The sequence below is a fragment of the Echiichthys vipera genome (genome assembly GCF_963691815.1).
Source record: "Echiichthys vipera genome assembly, chromosome: X".
Taxonomy (NCBI): Eukaryota; Metazoa; Chordata; class Actinopteri; order Perciformes; family Trachinidae; genus Echiichthys; species Echiichthys vipera.
The window spans coordinates 19,195,362-19,209,633 of NC_139825.1; the positions used below are offsets into that span (position 1 = coordinate 19,195,362).

A 14,272-nucleotide genomic window follows, 5' to 3' on the forward strand; every position below is an offset into this window, starting at 1 on the left:
AGTCATGTGACCTGTAGAAGTTTTCTGACAACTCAGCTGTTGTCGGGTGTGTAAGGGGAGGGGATGAGGGTGAGTACAAGACACTGGTAGACAACTTTGTAGAGTGGTTTGAACAGGATGACCTGAGGCTGAACGTCAACAAGACCAGAGAGATGGTGATCGACTTCGGCAGGAAGAAGAGGATGCCTTCACAGCCACTACGGATCAGGGGGGAGGTGGTGGAGGAGGTGGAGGACTAAAAATGAGTGGTGATCGACAACAAACTGGACTGGAAATCTAACACTGAGGCTGTGTACAAGAAGGGGATGAGCAGACTCTACTTCCTGAGGAAGCTGAGATCCTTCAACGTTTGCAGCAAGATGTTGGAGATCTTCTACCAGTCGGTTGTTGCCAGCTCCACTTTCTTTGCTGCTGTGTGTTGGGGCGGCAGCATCAGAGCCAGTGACACCAACAGACTTGATAAAATCATCAAGAAGGCTGGCTCTGCACTTGGTCTCAGGCTGGAGTGTTTTGAGTCCGTGGTGGAGAGGAGAACGCTGAACAAACTGTTACCCATCATAGACAATGATCAGCCCCCTCTCCATCACACAGTGGTCAGACAGTGGAGCACCTTCTCACACAGGCTGCTCCAGCTCCGCTGTTGAAGGGACAGGTACAGGAGATCTTTCCTGCCACATGCCATCACACTGTACAATGACAGACTTTTCAGAACAATACAATTGGAATTATCTTGTGTTTTTTCTCATAATCTGTCCACTGTATTTTTTTTAGGTATCTTTTATATTGTGTTTCTATATTACTGCTTTGATTTGTCTGTGTTTAATGCTGCTGTCACACTCCAATTTTCCAGCTTGGGGTCAATAAATGATTTCTATTCTATTCTATTCTTTTTTTTTAAAAGAATTACATTTTTGTATTTAGTGAAATTTCCTGGCAACTACTGAATGGATTACCTTACATTTTGGTAAAGTCAGTGATGTTACCATAAGGGTGAATACTAAAAACGAAAAGTGCTGTAGTGGTAGTAGATGAGGTGGGTGTACTAATGGGTAGATAGATGAGTAGGGTACTGACGAGGAAGTGGGTATTCTCTCTTATGTATTCCAATGGCTTTTTGGCTGATAGGTGGGCATACTGTAAAAAAGAGGTGGGTGTACCACATAAACCTGCATATACCCTATATTTTTTGGTTTATTTGTATTAGCCTCAGCTGTTTCTGTTTAATGCCAATTAGCAAATGTTATCATGTTCATTTGCTTAACTAAGATGGTAACCTTGGCAAGGATTAAACCTGTTAAACATCAGCATGTTAGCTTTGTCATTGTGACCATGTTAGCATGTTGTTATTAGTATTTAACCTAAAGTGCAACTCGGCCTATCTGCACCCTTATACTGTGATCAGAACGCCCGCGATAGAAGCAGCACGATTACATACAAATACAAACTACAGACGTGATTTGAACGCGGGCGGCATGTTCCTCGCTTTTCTTGCATTATCTGTGACGTGATAGACGCGAAAATCAAACAATTTTCGCCTCCAATGCCTCCGACGTGATGAATCACTTGATGCTTGCGGTAAGCGTCATAGCCTCCAGAGGATCACCAGGGGACCACCCCAGTCACCATTGTTGCAGTTCTTGACTGCATCAAGGAAACAGGACCGTTCCTATGGATATAATATATTGGATATAACTATGACCTGTGGGTGGCAGCAACATGCCTTTAGGTGTCTGCCGCAAATCCAGAAGACAAAGAGGAGAGCCGCCATTGCAAAGTGAAGCCTATCCAAGAAGAACATATAAAAAAGAACGTACAGCGTATCAAAAATGGCGCCCCATTCATTCCTGTCGAAAGCTGCTCATTTTTGCTTCTTATTCACGTGGGAGGACTTACCGGATGTAGAAATGCCTCAGCGGTTCGATTCCCAGCTCACCCGGTCCACATGTTGAAGTGTCCTTGGGCAAGACACTGAACCCCGCATTGCTCCCTGTGCTGCGCATGGGTGTGTACATGTGGTGTGAATGGTTAGAATAGATGGTATGTAGATGTCTACTGCCATCAGTGTGAATGGGTGAATGTGTTAGTAAATTACGTACCATCCTCTCCTATAATCAATACGTCCATGCCTAAAACGACATCTATCAATTTCATGTAGGTCATGCTGCTAGAAAAACCTTTGACTGTGTCCATGAGATAAACAGTAATAATAAAAACATCAGACACAATGTTTTAAAAGTGTGAGCAGCAGAGTTGTGTCTCTGCCGGAGCCATGAACTGGGATTTTACGGAGACAGGAACAAAGCTGCAGAATGTGTTTCACTACAGCTCTTTTTAGCCACGCACCCACCTTCTCCTGCCCATAACTCCATTTTGGTCTGGTCTAAATTTATGAAAACATAATTTTTTTTTGTTGAGGGTCTGAAGATAATGATGAGCCTTTTGATTTGTATCTAAAAAATAATTCGTTAGAGTTCTCCTCTTCCCCGCATGTATGGGAGTGAATGGGCTAATATGCTTCCAGGCAAAGGACCGCCACTTAAACAGGCGAGTGCTGCAGTACCCCGCTTGGGCGCTAAGCACATGCTGGCATGTGATAAGAGCACCGGTCCTGGGAACTGGAGCCTATCCCACGAGCCTATCCCTGTCTGATCTACAGGAAAGCCATGAAGGCAGGTCAGCACCCCCTACAGCTACGGAGGTTAAATCACTAATGGTCTGATCTCACTGCAACACAACAGCTCTTTTAAGAGCCACACACTTCATCTGAGAGCTCATTTCTGTTCTTTTAAGTAGTCAGGTCCCTAGTTAGCACTAGCATAACTTCCCATTTAGCACAACAGCAGAGTATAGCTGCAGGCAGCTAGCTGCTGGCTGATACTAACTGCATCGACTCTTCAAATGCAGGATTGGCGCAATGGTCCAAATGTGATTCATATATGATCAAGCAGCCGGTTACTCGCTTTTCTTGCAATTTCATCGCATATATCACATGTGGTGTGATTGCAGCTTCACAATGCTGTTAGCGTGGCTGTAGACGTATTTTAATTGACTGATTATTATACAAGCTATGGTTGTCAGACAAATCTTTCAAGTTTAGCAAGCAACAATGTGATGGATCTGTTTATTTTTATTGTCCATTGTGATTGTAAAACCACCATGAAAAGGCAGTGTAAGAAAAGTGGGGAAAATGTTTTGGTTTCCGTCATGACCCAAATATTATTTGTGAGGCTGAACTTTTAATGTATAACGTTTTCTCAATTATCCAGTCCCCGTGCTCCTGATTAGAGACCGTGGAAGATAACAAGTCAACATTTCCACTGGTTTGGAATGGCCTTTAATGTCACAAATGCTCCATGCAAACACATAAACAGGGACAGAATGGAATTTGTTGTTTGAGCTATGTCAATTAACAGGCATGTTGGTCTGCATTAGATTTGTCCTCAAAATGCAATTGCTAATGCAAAATACTTGCAAAAGTATTTGTAGGACAGTGGGTTGGCGTGAATCCAAATTATAGCCTTGAGTAACTCATATGAGTTGGTTGCTGCAGTATTTATTTGAACTGCACAGTACAAAGAAGACCACTAACAAAGGGTCTGATTCATCAACAAGGTGAAGTTTGTACAGAAAGGATTTTCTCTCAAATACAGCAATTCCGGATAAAAACACTTACTGAGTCTTTACCAACATTTTGTCAGTTTTTACTGAGTGTTTCATCATTTGAAACATTCCAAACATGCAGAAATGTTAATTATTCAGCTCGGATAAGTCCATCTACCATTCCCTGAAGTCGTATAGTGCAACCCTGTAAATCCAGCTCTTCTTTCTTTAGAACAAAGCCTATTGAACGATGCAGTATTTTATAGCTGTGTTAAATTGACTCTAGCAATAACTGTTATTGTCCTCATCCACTGAAATACAAGGTTTAGCAGGCTTAATGTTCCATTGTCTTTTTACAACAATGAAAAAAGTCGATATACCAATTCTGTTGTCTGGCTCAGCACTGATACACAGTTCTTCCTGAATGTTTTGCTGCCAAAGCACTTCTCTGAGCTGCAAATGCTGCTACATCTCTGCAGACAAATTTGAGTTTCCTGTCACATCCTCGGGACACTATGCTTCATTGCTTCTGATGATTGTGTAGCTGAAATTGTCAATGAAACCTGTCTGACAGAATAGAGAAAGTGTGAAGAACCACAGGGCTGCCTTGACAAACAGGGGCAAAGAACAGAGAGCAATGATTAATAATCCATGGGGTGGAGAAGAAATGGAAATACAGGCAGCAATATTCTGTTTTAAAGTTGTCGGACTAACATCGTGATCATTTGATTAGCAGACCTTCATGCAAAAACATTGTTGTATTCTTATCCTAACTCTCTTGAGTTAGCAGAACATTGTTTCTTCTTCTTCTTCTTCTTCTTCTTCTTCTTCTTCTTCTTCTTCTTCTTCTTTTTTTTTCTTCTTCTTCTTCTTCCACACTGGCTGCTTACCTGTAAGCAACCAAAGCATTCTCAAACATGATTGGTCAATACTACTCTGACTACAAACGGAAACTAGACTACTTCTGCTACCGAAATCTTTGCATAACCTGTTTATAGAGATTACCCAGAACACAGACAGGCTTTTCTGGGCAGCATGAGTACACTGCAGCCTCTGCATGCTCGTGAAAACTTTCCCTGTGTAAATATAGGTTAAGAGATTTGCTGTCATTCACTGTTTTTATTTTATGGTATTGTACAGCTGTTGATCTCTCATTCTCTCATCTCATCATCATTTGGCCGACAATTAACCTCAGTTAAATCAGCTTTATTCATGCTTTTAAATAAACTCACTGTTCTTAAGGTCATGTTCTAACCTGCTTTCTTTTGCAGGTTACTTTGCCCTTGATGTTTACTCTCCCTCCCTGTTGAAATATACCAGCTTGTAATATAAACGGAAGCTCACATAGTTCATGATGGATGATGCTTTCTTTCCAGTGGCAGCAGGTCACATGAACTAATATCTCAGGTCCCCCTGGTGCCTTTTTGTGTAATTAGAGACATCATATTGTTTCTTTTTCTTCCGTTTAATCCAAACCCACCCCCTTGTCCTTTCTTACCTCTTGTTTCTGTTGTTATTTCCCCCTCCCCTCCTACCCTTCAGTAGAAACAGAAAGATGAGATTGTGTGTAAATCAATACAGCAGGTTGTATATCCTTGCGGTCCCCGTGGAAAGATGGTCAGGTCAGCCATTTCTCATGTTCACTTTCTTGAGGTTTATAGCGCAGATTGGTTTCTGCATTGGCTCAGTGCCAATGTGAGGAAAAGAAAGGATCATAAATATGTCCTGAGGTGTGAAAGAGAGCAACAAGCCAGACCGCAGTGGTTCTGCGTGGAGGTGTTTGACCTGTGAACGTTGCTTTACCTTCAGGGCAAGGGAACGTTTTACTCAAATTAGGCAGCAGCATCCAACAGAACTTCAACAGTCACACTGATAACATTTAGTTATTTCTGTTAAATACTGCAAAAGATACAAAAATAATTACTTCAATAAAGTATGTTCTTGTGTACCTAGTGTTGTTAAGCATCTTTGGGTTTATAACGCAACTGTAGATTTTTGGTATTACAGGATATTTTAAAATGATTTTAATGTGTGCCCTTAGCACTGTAATCAGATTAGTGCTGATTAAGTCAGTCAAATGCCTGATCATAGCGATGAACCTACAGATAGTTATCGCCCAGCATTTTAACACGTTCAGTTTGAACTTTGTTGTAACAATGTTATATGTAGAAATGATTGCAAAACTAGAAAAATGCACCCCATGTTGTGATTAACTGAAATTGGCTTTGTTCTTGGTAATCCCAACTCTCCTTGCAGACTGTATTTTGAGAAAACAGAGTAATGTTAAAATAATAAAATCTAAACTAAATGAGATGCAATCAATTTTAATCTCATCTCATCTCATCTTCAACCGCTTATCCAGGGTCGGGTTGCGGTGGCAGCAGCTCTAGCAGGGGACCCCAAACTTCCCTTTCCCGGGCCACATTAACCCCCTATAACTGGGGGATCCCAAGGCATTCCTAGGCCAGTGTGGAGATATAATCTCTCCACCTGGTCCTGGGTCTTCCCCGAGGCCTCCTCCCAGCTGGACGTGCCAGGAACACCTCCCTAGGGAGGCGCCCAGGGGGCATCCTTACTAGATGCCCGAACCACCTCAACTGGCTCCTTTCGACGCAAAGGAGCAGCAGCTCTACTCCGAGTTCCTCATGGATGGCTGAACTTCTCGCCCTATCTCTAAGGGAGACTCCGGCCACCCTCCAGAGAAAACCCATTTCGACCGCTTGTACCCACGACCTCGTTCTTTCGGTCATGACCCAGCTTTCATGGCCATAGGTGAGGGTAGGAACGAAGATTGAGCGGTAGAACGGTTCGGTAGAGCGACTGCAACACCGCCCCCTGCTGCTCCGATTCTCAGGCCAAACTCACGCTCCATCGTCCCCTCACTCGTAAACATGATCCTGAGGTACTTGAACTCCTTCACTTGGGGTAAGGACTCATTCCCTACCTAGAGTAAGCAATCCACCGGTTTCTTGCTGAGAGCCATGGCCTCAGATTTAGAGGTGCTGATCCCCATTCCAGCCGTTTCATACTCGGCTGCGAACTGATCCAGTGAGTGCTCCGGTCTGCCACTTCCTTGGCACTGTCCCAGACTTCCACGCAATGTTGAAGAGACGTGTCAACCAAGACAGCCTCTCCAAACCCAAAGCTTTCAGCATTTCTGGACGAATCTCATCAATCCCTGGGGCTTTGCCACTGTGGAGTTGTTTGACTACCTCAGTGACTTCCGCCAGAGATATTGACAATGATTCCCCATCAGCCTCCAGCTCTGCCTCTACAAAAGAGGGCAAGTAAGTCGGATTAAGGAGTTCCTCAAAGTTCTCGTTCCACCGCCCAACTACCTCATCAGCTGAGGTCACCAGCGTCCCATCCTTTCCCCCTTTCCCCCTCCTGAGGTGTCGAATGGTTTTCCAGAAGCATCTCGGTGCCGCCCGAACGTCCTTCTCCATGACAATTTTAATAGTAATTATAATTTAGTTAAAAAATTGACATGATTTTTTACTATTTCTGAGTTTTTTAAATGATCAGAAATATTTGCCTCTCTGTGTGGGTGATTGTTTGTGTAAAGTGGCCTGACATTCTCCAAACTCTGCACTTGTATGTACAATGGGATTATCTAACACTTATTCAAGTAGCATGTTATCAGAGCCATTCAGGTTCAAGGCATATTATTTAAACATTATGCAAAGACATTTCCCACCTTCAGTGTCTCACAGCAAATGTGTATCTGACAAAAAGTAATCAGGATTCGACAGCCTACTACATATTCAGGAGATTTATATGAATGTGCTATAGTTAATCCTTTAAAGACATGAAAGGATCATCGGTTGTTTAGCAAATTGCTATTTCCAATAGTTAAACTTTATGTGTCTCAACCATTCACCTAAATAAATTATTGTTTCCTTGTCTATGATGTCTGTTACTTTGACAAAAAAATCACCTATTAATTGAACTTTTTCAGATCAATTTAACCACACTATGGCAAATAGTCCAAATGTCTTTTGTCGTGCTGGTGTCGTGTTCGAGAGATTGTGAAGATTTTGTGAGTGTGTGTGTGTGTGTGTGTGTGTTGACATATGGTCAATTACGGGTTTCCCGAGCATTTTCAGGTTATTCAATTGATCAATCTTCAAGAAATGACTAAAAAGGGCAGACAGTGAAAGATCTTCGCACCTGTCAGAGCAAGAATAACACAGCCCCACCTATGATTAGAAAACTTGTTTTGTTCTTCATCTCAAGATTACAGTTTTCAATGTTCTTCATCAAAGCTGTAACAATGTTTGACTTGGTTGGACCTCCCATAAGCAGAAATCATCCAGCCAGATTGATTGTTTTTGTTTTATAGGGCATTTTTGATGCAGCATGTCTGTCCAATTCTGTTGTATTTGATGCCCATCACGTATCTATCAGGAGCATGCTGTTCTTGTGTGTTGTGGAAGCTACAGCAGTTTCTTTTAATGAGCAAAATAAGCAAGAGATTGGAAAGGATAAAACCCGACTGAATACATTGCCTCACAATTGATTTTTTTCACCCACTAAGGCCTCTGTATCAAACTGTGGCAGATGGAAAGAGCAAAGTAATGAATCCCTGTAGAAGACCATTTACTGTGGAAATAACCTTACTGCTGTGTTTCGTGCCTTGTTGCATTGTTGAAGGCATTTCCTGAATAATTCATTATTTACTTAACTAACTCTATACTGGCCTGTTTGTGATGGTAGCACATATCAGTATATTGATTTGTAAAGGTTAACAGCTGTTGTCATGTCATCAAGACAATCCATATTGTATTCACCATTTTCGCTTATCTAACAGACGAAGCACCTTTGTGACCGATCGTGCAGTTTTTGTACATATAACAACAAAAAGGAATGCACAGTAATTTGTGTGTGTAGTATGCATGCGGTGTAGTATAAAAAAGCATGTGGAAGTAGGTAGGTTGGGGTGGTGGATGGGTCCCAAAGCACAGGACTTTCAATCATTCATGTCCCGGTGCCGCTCATGTCATGGACGTTTTAAATCAAACCACAACCTTTTTTATAATCCTCACCAATTTGTTTTCATGCCTAACCCTAAATGTTTTTTTTTTGGCCCATTGTTGTTGCGAACCACTCCCGGTCCGGTGGTGTTCGACTTCCCGTCAGTGTCCTTTTTCTGGCTGTCAATGTCTTTTTTTCACCGCTTTGCGAATTTTTGTTCATACCTTTGGTTATGGTTACATTTCACAAACTGTTAGTGAGTCATTAACTCCCTAATTATTAGTTATAGTCAGTTTTAATTATTGAAATCAAAGGCTTGATTGGCGATTACCCCATAAAAAATAAATTATTGAATTATTAAAATTATTAAAATTGACCATGTTCATTCCGAAAGAAAATATGCAGGTTATATCACACTGGATACCATGTATATTAATTTTGAAATATGACAGTTTTCTGGGCATAAAACCAACAAACTCTTGACATAACATTTGAAACTGATGTTTTTATATCTGTTTATGCCAAATAAAGCCATGGGATAAGCCGAAATGCCCCCCAAAACCCTACTGAATAATATATTAGGGCTGTAAACATAGCGGTTTGTGTACTCGTGCCCAACCGTCACAGTCCAGGTACACCGAGTCGGAGTCGCACGCAGAATACGTGGTATGTAGATTGATGCATGTATCAGCGAAATGAGTGATAACTAGTCGGCTTGTTGCTTTAAAAAGTGTAGCAGGTTCGTGGTCAGTGTCAAATATATATTTGAATTTAAAATATTCATTATCTGTGTGAATGCCACACACTTAGGTATCTTTTGTCACATACCTCTCTGTACCGTCACACCCCTACAGCAAATAAATAAAATACATAGTAATGTCAGTAGCTGATGAGTCATGTGTGTATTTATGGCACCAGAGTCCATATGGACGCCATCGGTTATTAGTTGTTGTTTATTAAACCTTCATCACCCAGCTCCTTTTGGGGCTGATCCTTAGATCCTTGCAACACATTTTAAACTGTCCCACTGTTTTTAAGGCAGGGGGTCACCAAGATAACTCAAGTTAAGGGTTGATTATTATGGTTATTAAAGAGCTGTATAAAAATTTTTTTAAAAAACACCATCTGGCATTGGTGGACCTTTTACAAGGTGCATTCAAATAATATAATAATAGAAAGGGGTTAGTCACAGCAGGTGATCACCATTTTTAATGAAGGAACAGTGACCCACATAAAGGAATAACAGCAAACCATTTGTCATTTAAGGCATCCATCTCCTTTAAATAAAGGAGAGTGTTGTGGACTAACTCTCTGCAATGAGCAACGTTTTGACTATCCCGCTGTATCACACTTGTAATGATGTTTGGCACATCACATTGGGTATGAAGTGTCAAACCTTACAACAAAGCAGTTAGAGACAGCCAGGAGAATGCCATGTCTCATCGGCTGACAGACATTGAGCGGAGTGAACTGTGAAATCATTTGTCTGATTGTCTGTCAGCCAGGAGCAGGACCCAGCAACAATAACAACAAGCCCGTGGTCAAATACCCATTGCTTGCTAATAATCCTTCATATTTCCGAATCTCTGCCTTCTGTGTTTGCAGTTTGTAGCTTGTTTGGTCTGCTTTGTTTTTTTATTTTAAGAAAAGGTCTTGAAAAAGGAGGCTGAGATGGATATATGAGGAGAAACATATTTTCCAACATTGTACATTTAAGGGCCCAAGGGACCAGAATTTTTCTCTGGGATCAGTTGATGCAGTGCAATCTTTTGCCGTCAGAAAAAGGGGAAAAAATTAGATCAGCATGTAAATTTGTAGTGGGTTCAACTCAAATGTGTGACTACTGGTCTGCATCATCCGTGCTCCTCTCTATTTTGTAAGAAAAATAATAAGAGGAAAACATCACGTTCTTCCTTTTTGCACATATTTGTTCAGGGAGAGCAGAAGGCTGGGTTTGTGATAATCCCCCGGCACTTCAGTTTGCGGGTAGTAAGCAGGAGGTAAGTCTCGCGATTATAGAGCTTTTCTGCATGGAGAGTAGGAGCTCTTGGCCAAAAAAAGAAAAGTACCAGCACCCACCCACGTCTGGGCAGAGAGCACCCCTCAAGAGACAGTGGTCAACAGTGCATGGGGCTTACCTGTCAAGAGTTTCATTTTGTAGAGAAAGCAATGGAGAGGAAACTCAGAGGAGCCAAAGACGCCAGAGGAAAAGAAGAAATAACCTTTTGACGAGTGTAAGTGTCTTAGTGAAACTTTAAGGATCAAAATCAATCCCCCGTGCTTGATCCATTTTTTAAAGTGGCCCTTTAGGAAATCGTTTTGTCCAGCACTTTGATAACAAGAACTGTCCCTTATGCAGAGTTCCCTTCTTCCTACTTGTTGTCTTCTTCGTTTTATAGTTTCCCTTTTTATTTTTCTCTCAAATGGTACGCATGATGCACCAGGAAATGTTCCCCATTGCTTCACATCACACTAAACTTAATATCAGCTCCCTCTCAGGAGATGATATCAGTGTCTTGTCCCACCTGCATACAAGCTCTTCCTAGAAGTCTGTATTTTAAAATCGATTTGTTCCTCTACATACCATCATGGCCCACAGCTTTGGCCAGCAAGACAACCATGGCTCCTTCCTTGACCTGGATCCCACCTCCGTCCTGTGTAATCAAATTCACCGGAAGCCCAAAGGTACTGAGAACAACAGGAGTTAAAATGTGGAACAAAGAAACTCAGTCTGTAGTCAGTCCCTATTAGAGACTGTTTCATACACATGAGCTGGCTCGGCATGGCTCGGTTTGATTCGGCACATCAGCATGGCAGGGATTTCCATTAAAACAAGGATCCCACTTGGTGTGTCTTCAGCGGGGTTGTCGGAAGTGCGGCTCTGGTAGGTTTAGCAAGGAAATATTCGAGAAAATTACATCTACAAAACAAGACAACTGTTAACAACTGACAACCTTCACCAGTCTTCAGCATTGAAGGTCTTTTGGCAGTTTTTGTATTTTTAAGCATTAGTATTTTGAAAGTATTTGTCACATCACAGAAGCCACTGAGAGTAAATCTTATGTTTTGGATGTTATTATACTGTGGGTGATCTGATTTTTTCTGTGCCTCATCTCTGAAGCTCTGTGCGCTGCTCTTCCCTCACAAAAGACAACATCAGCGGCATAGAGGTCCCCTGGGACCCCTGATAGACAACAACCTTATATTTTTAGTTTCATAAATGCACCCAAATTCACAAAAATGTAGGATATTCATACAAACTTTCCTTTTCTTAAGTCACAACTTGCTAAGAAGCCGGTGTGGTCAAAGGAGCAGCTGGAAGATAGTGGATCAACACATTTAATTTCCTTTACATTTCACACAACAATAATATTCCCCTGTTGTTTAGTTATTTAAAAGGGTTTATGATGAAGCCGCAAAATCAGGAAATGGTCGGTTTTCATCAGCAGTAACTGAACAAGACTCCAAGACAGCTGAACATGAAACATTAATATGTTTATATGAATATATGAATATCTGGATAACATATAAACATATAAAAGCCAGGCTGGACTTGACATGTGTGCTACTCTTAACCCAAACCTGCCATTTGATTTTTAATTCCTTAAATTTAGACCTTTCTGATTAATGGCAGGCAGTATAAATGAATGCTTTGTCTACAGTAGCAGAAGCCGGCACCACAATATCAAGATGTATTCAAAAACTATATCCTCTCCAAAGCTCATTGTCATGCACTAATGGAAAATGGGCATAACACCGGGTGGATGGATACATACCCAGTGCATCATAAGTCAACACCATGTAAGCCTCTTCTCTTCTGTCTTATTTCCAGATACGGAGACATGGTGCCAAAGACAATCGCCGGGAAGATCTTTGGCTCCATCTGCTCCCTGAGTGGCGTTCTGGTGATCGCTCTGCCTGTCCCCGTTATCGTCTCCAACTTCAGTCGCATCTACCACCAGAACCAGAGAGCAGACAAACGACGCGCTCAGAAGGTAAAAGTCAGTGTCTTCACTTCCCATCTTCTCCAACAGGGAGATTCAAGGGATATAAGTGTTTTAAATAAGTTATTTTGTTGGAGCTTGCACACATAAATACTGTATTACCTGAGGAGGAGTGCAATCCCTTGATTTTCAGATGGCCAAAGTACCATTATTACAATAAAGATAATGAATGGGTAGGTGGGTGGGTGGGGAGATAATATATATTGAGTGAAAGTGGGCAGCAGGATACAAACGGTTAAAAAAGAGAAAAACCTCTTGAGGGTCTTATTAATGATTATATATAGTATATAATTAAAATAATAGCAGGGGTTAAAAGACCTTGATGAGTAATGTTTCTTTTTTCTGAAAATTGATTAGGAATTGTACATCTGAAAATCGCTGTCATTCAGCCTACACAAAGGAATGTGTTTGTCCTTCAGACACACATTGTTGAACATCATTTCACATATGCACTCACACAGTCTTTCTCTCATTCTCTCTCTCTCTCTCTCTCTCTATCCCTCTCTCTCTCTCTCTCTCTCTCTCTCTCATTCTCTCTCTCTCTCTCTCTCTCTCTCTCTCTCTCTCTCTCTCTCTCTCTCTCTCTCTCTCTCTCTCTCTCTCTCTCTCTCTCTCTCTCTCACACACACACACACTTGAAATCCAAGTACTACATAATAGCTATCCACTCACCACACTCACCCGTTGGGCTTGACCTTTGTGCGGGGCTAGATAAGAACACTATTAAGTTAGAAAGCAGTTGCTGACAGCTAATTGACGAGGAAAGTCTGGTTTGAATCCATAGTGATATAAGAATGTTCTCATTACAGTTTTTCTCCATTGCTAAGACACATTTCTTGAAAGCTTCTCTCCTTTTCTCTAAACTGTGAACACAAACCCCAATTTTCAAGCTACATTCACAAAACCTCAGACTCTTCTTGTAAAACCAAACGTTCACCTCAGAACAGTTCAATCTGTGCCCAAAACTGAACTTTGTTGTCAAATCATGCCCCAAGTCAATCAAAATTAAAAACACTACTGAGCAGCCACTAAACACTGCATAGAAAAATAGAAAACACAATGCTCAGGACATGAAGCTGAATGCATGTTGCAAAACAAAAAAACTTGCATTTAGCACTTTACACAACTTTAGTACAAAAGACAAAGATCTTTTGCATTTACAGTACACATATTATTTGTTCAAAACAAACAGAAACCGTATGCATTTGCCACTTGTGTACAGTTCGGCATTGTCCTCACGGACCATATCAACAATTAGGGTCTCTTGGTGTGGGGAGAACATACCTGTCCTCACACCCTTATGTGGCAGTCTTTCAATTCTACAAAAAGAGAAGATGCAGTTACAAAACATATACATGGAATACTAGGCCTACAGACAGTTAGACTAACCCTCCATTACAATACTACAGTACATTGGCACAGTGATGTACTGAAACATATATTTACTTACAGTATACTGTGGTACAGTATATACTATAATATGCCATACAGTAATTTGCTCTCAACATTTACATACTTTACTATAATGTCAAAAAAGACCTCTTCTCTTCTCTAAATCTTCGGATTATGGTGGACACAGTGAATCTAGCGATGTTTGGTTGTACACTTTGTGCGGCCTCCCTCATGCTCATGCCATGGAAAGGAACATGGTCAATCACAGTAGCTCTGATTTCATCAGATATTACTGTTCTTTG

The 14,272-nt window shown here is 41.3% G+C and overlaps 1 protein-coding gene across 1 annotated transcript in view; it reads left to right on the top strand.

Moving 5' to 3' along the window:
* The window catches only part of LOC310966072 (A-type voltage-gated potassium channel KCND3-like), a gene marked incomplete at both ends in the record, with an annotated part of 76,788 nt that overhangs the window by 46,003 nt on the left and 16,513 nt on the right, over positions 1 to 14,272 (top strand). Inside the window, one exon of the mRNA XM_083939871.1 lies at positions 12,407 to 12,569. Coding sequence (XP_083795997.1) covers positions 12,407 to 12,569 — 163 coding nt within the window. The remainder of the gene's footprint in view (positions 1 to 12,406; positions 12,570 to 14,272) is intronic.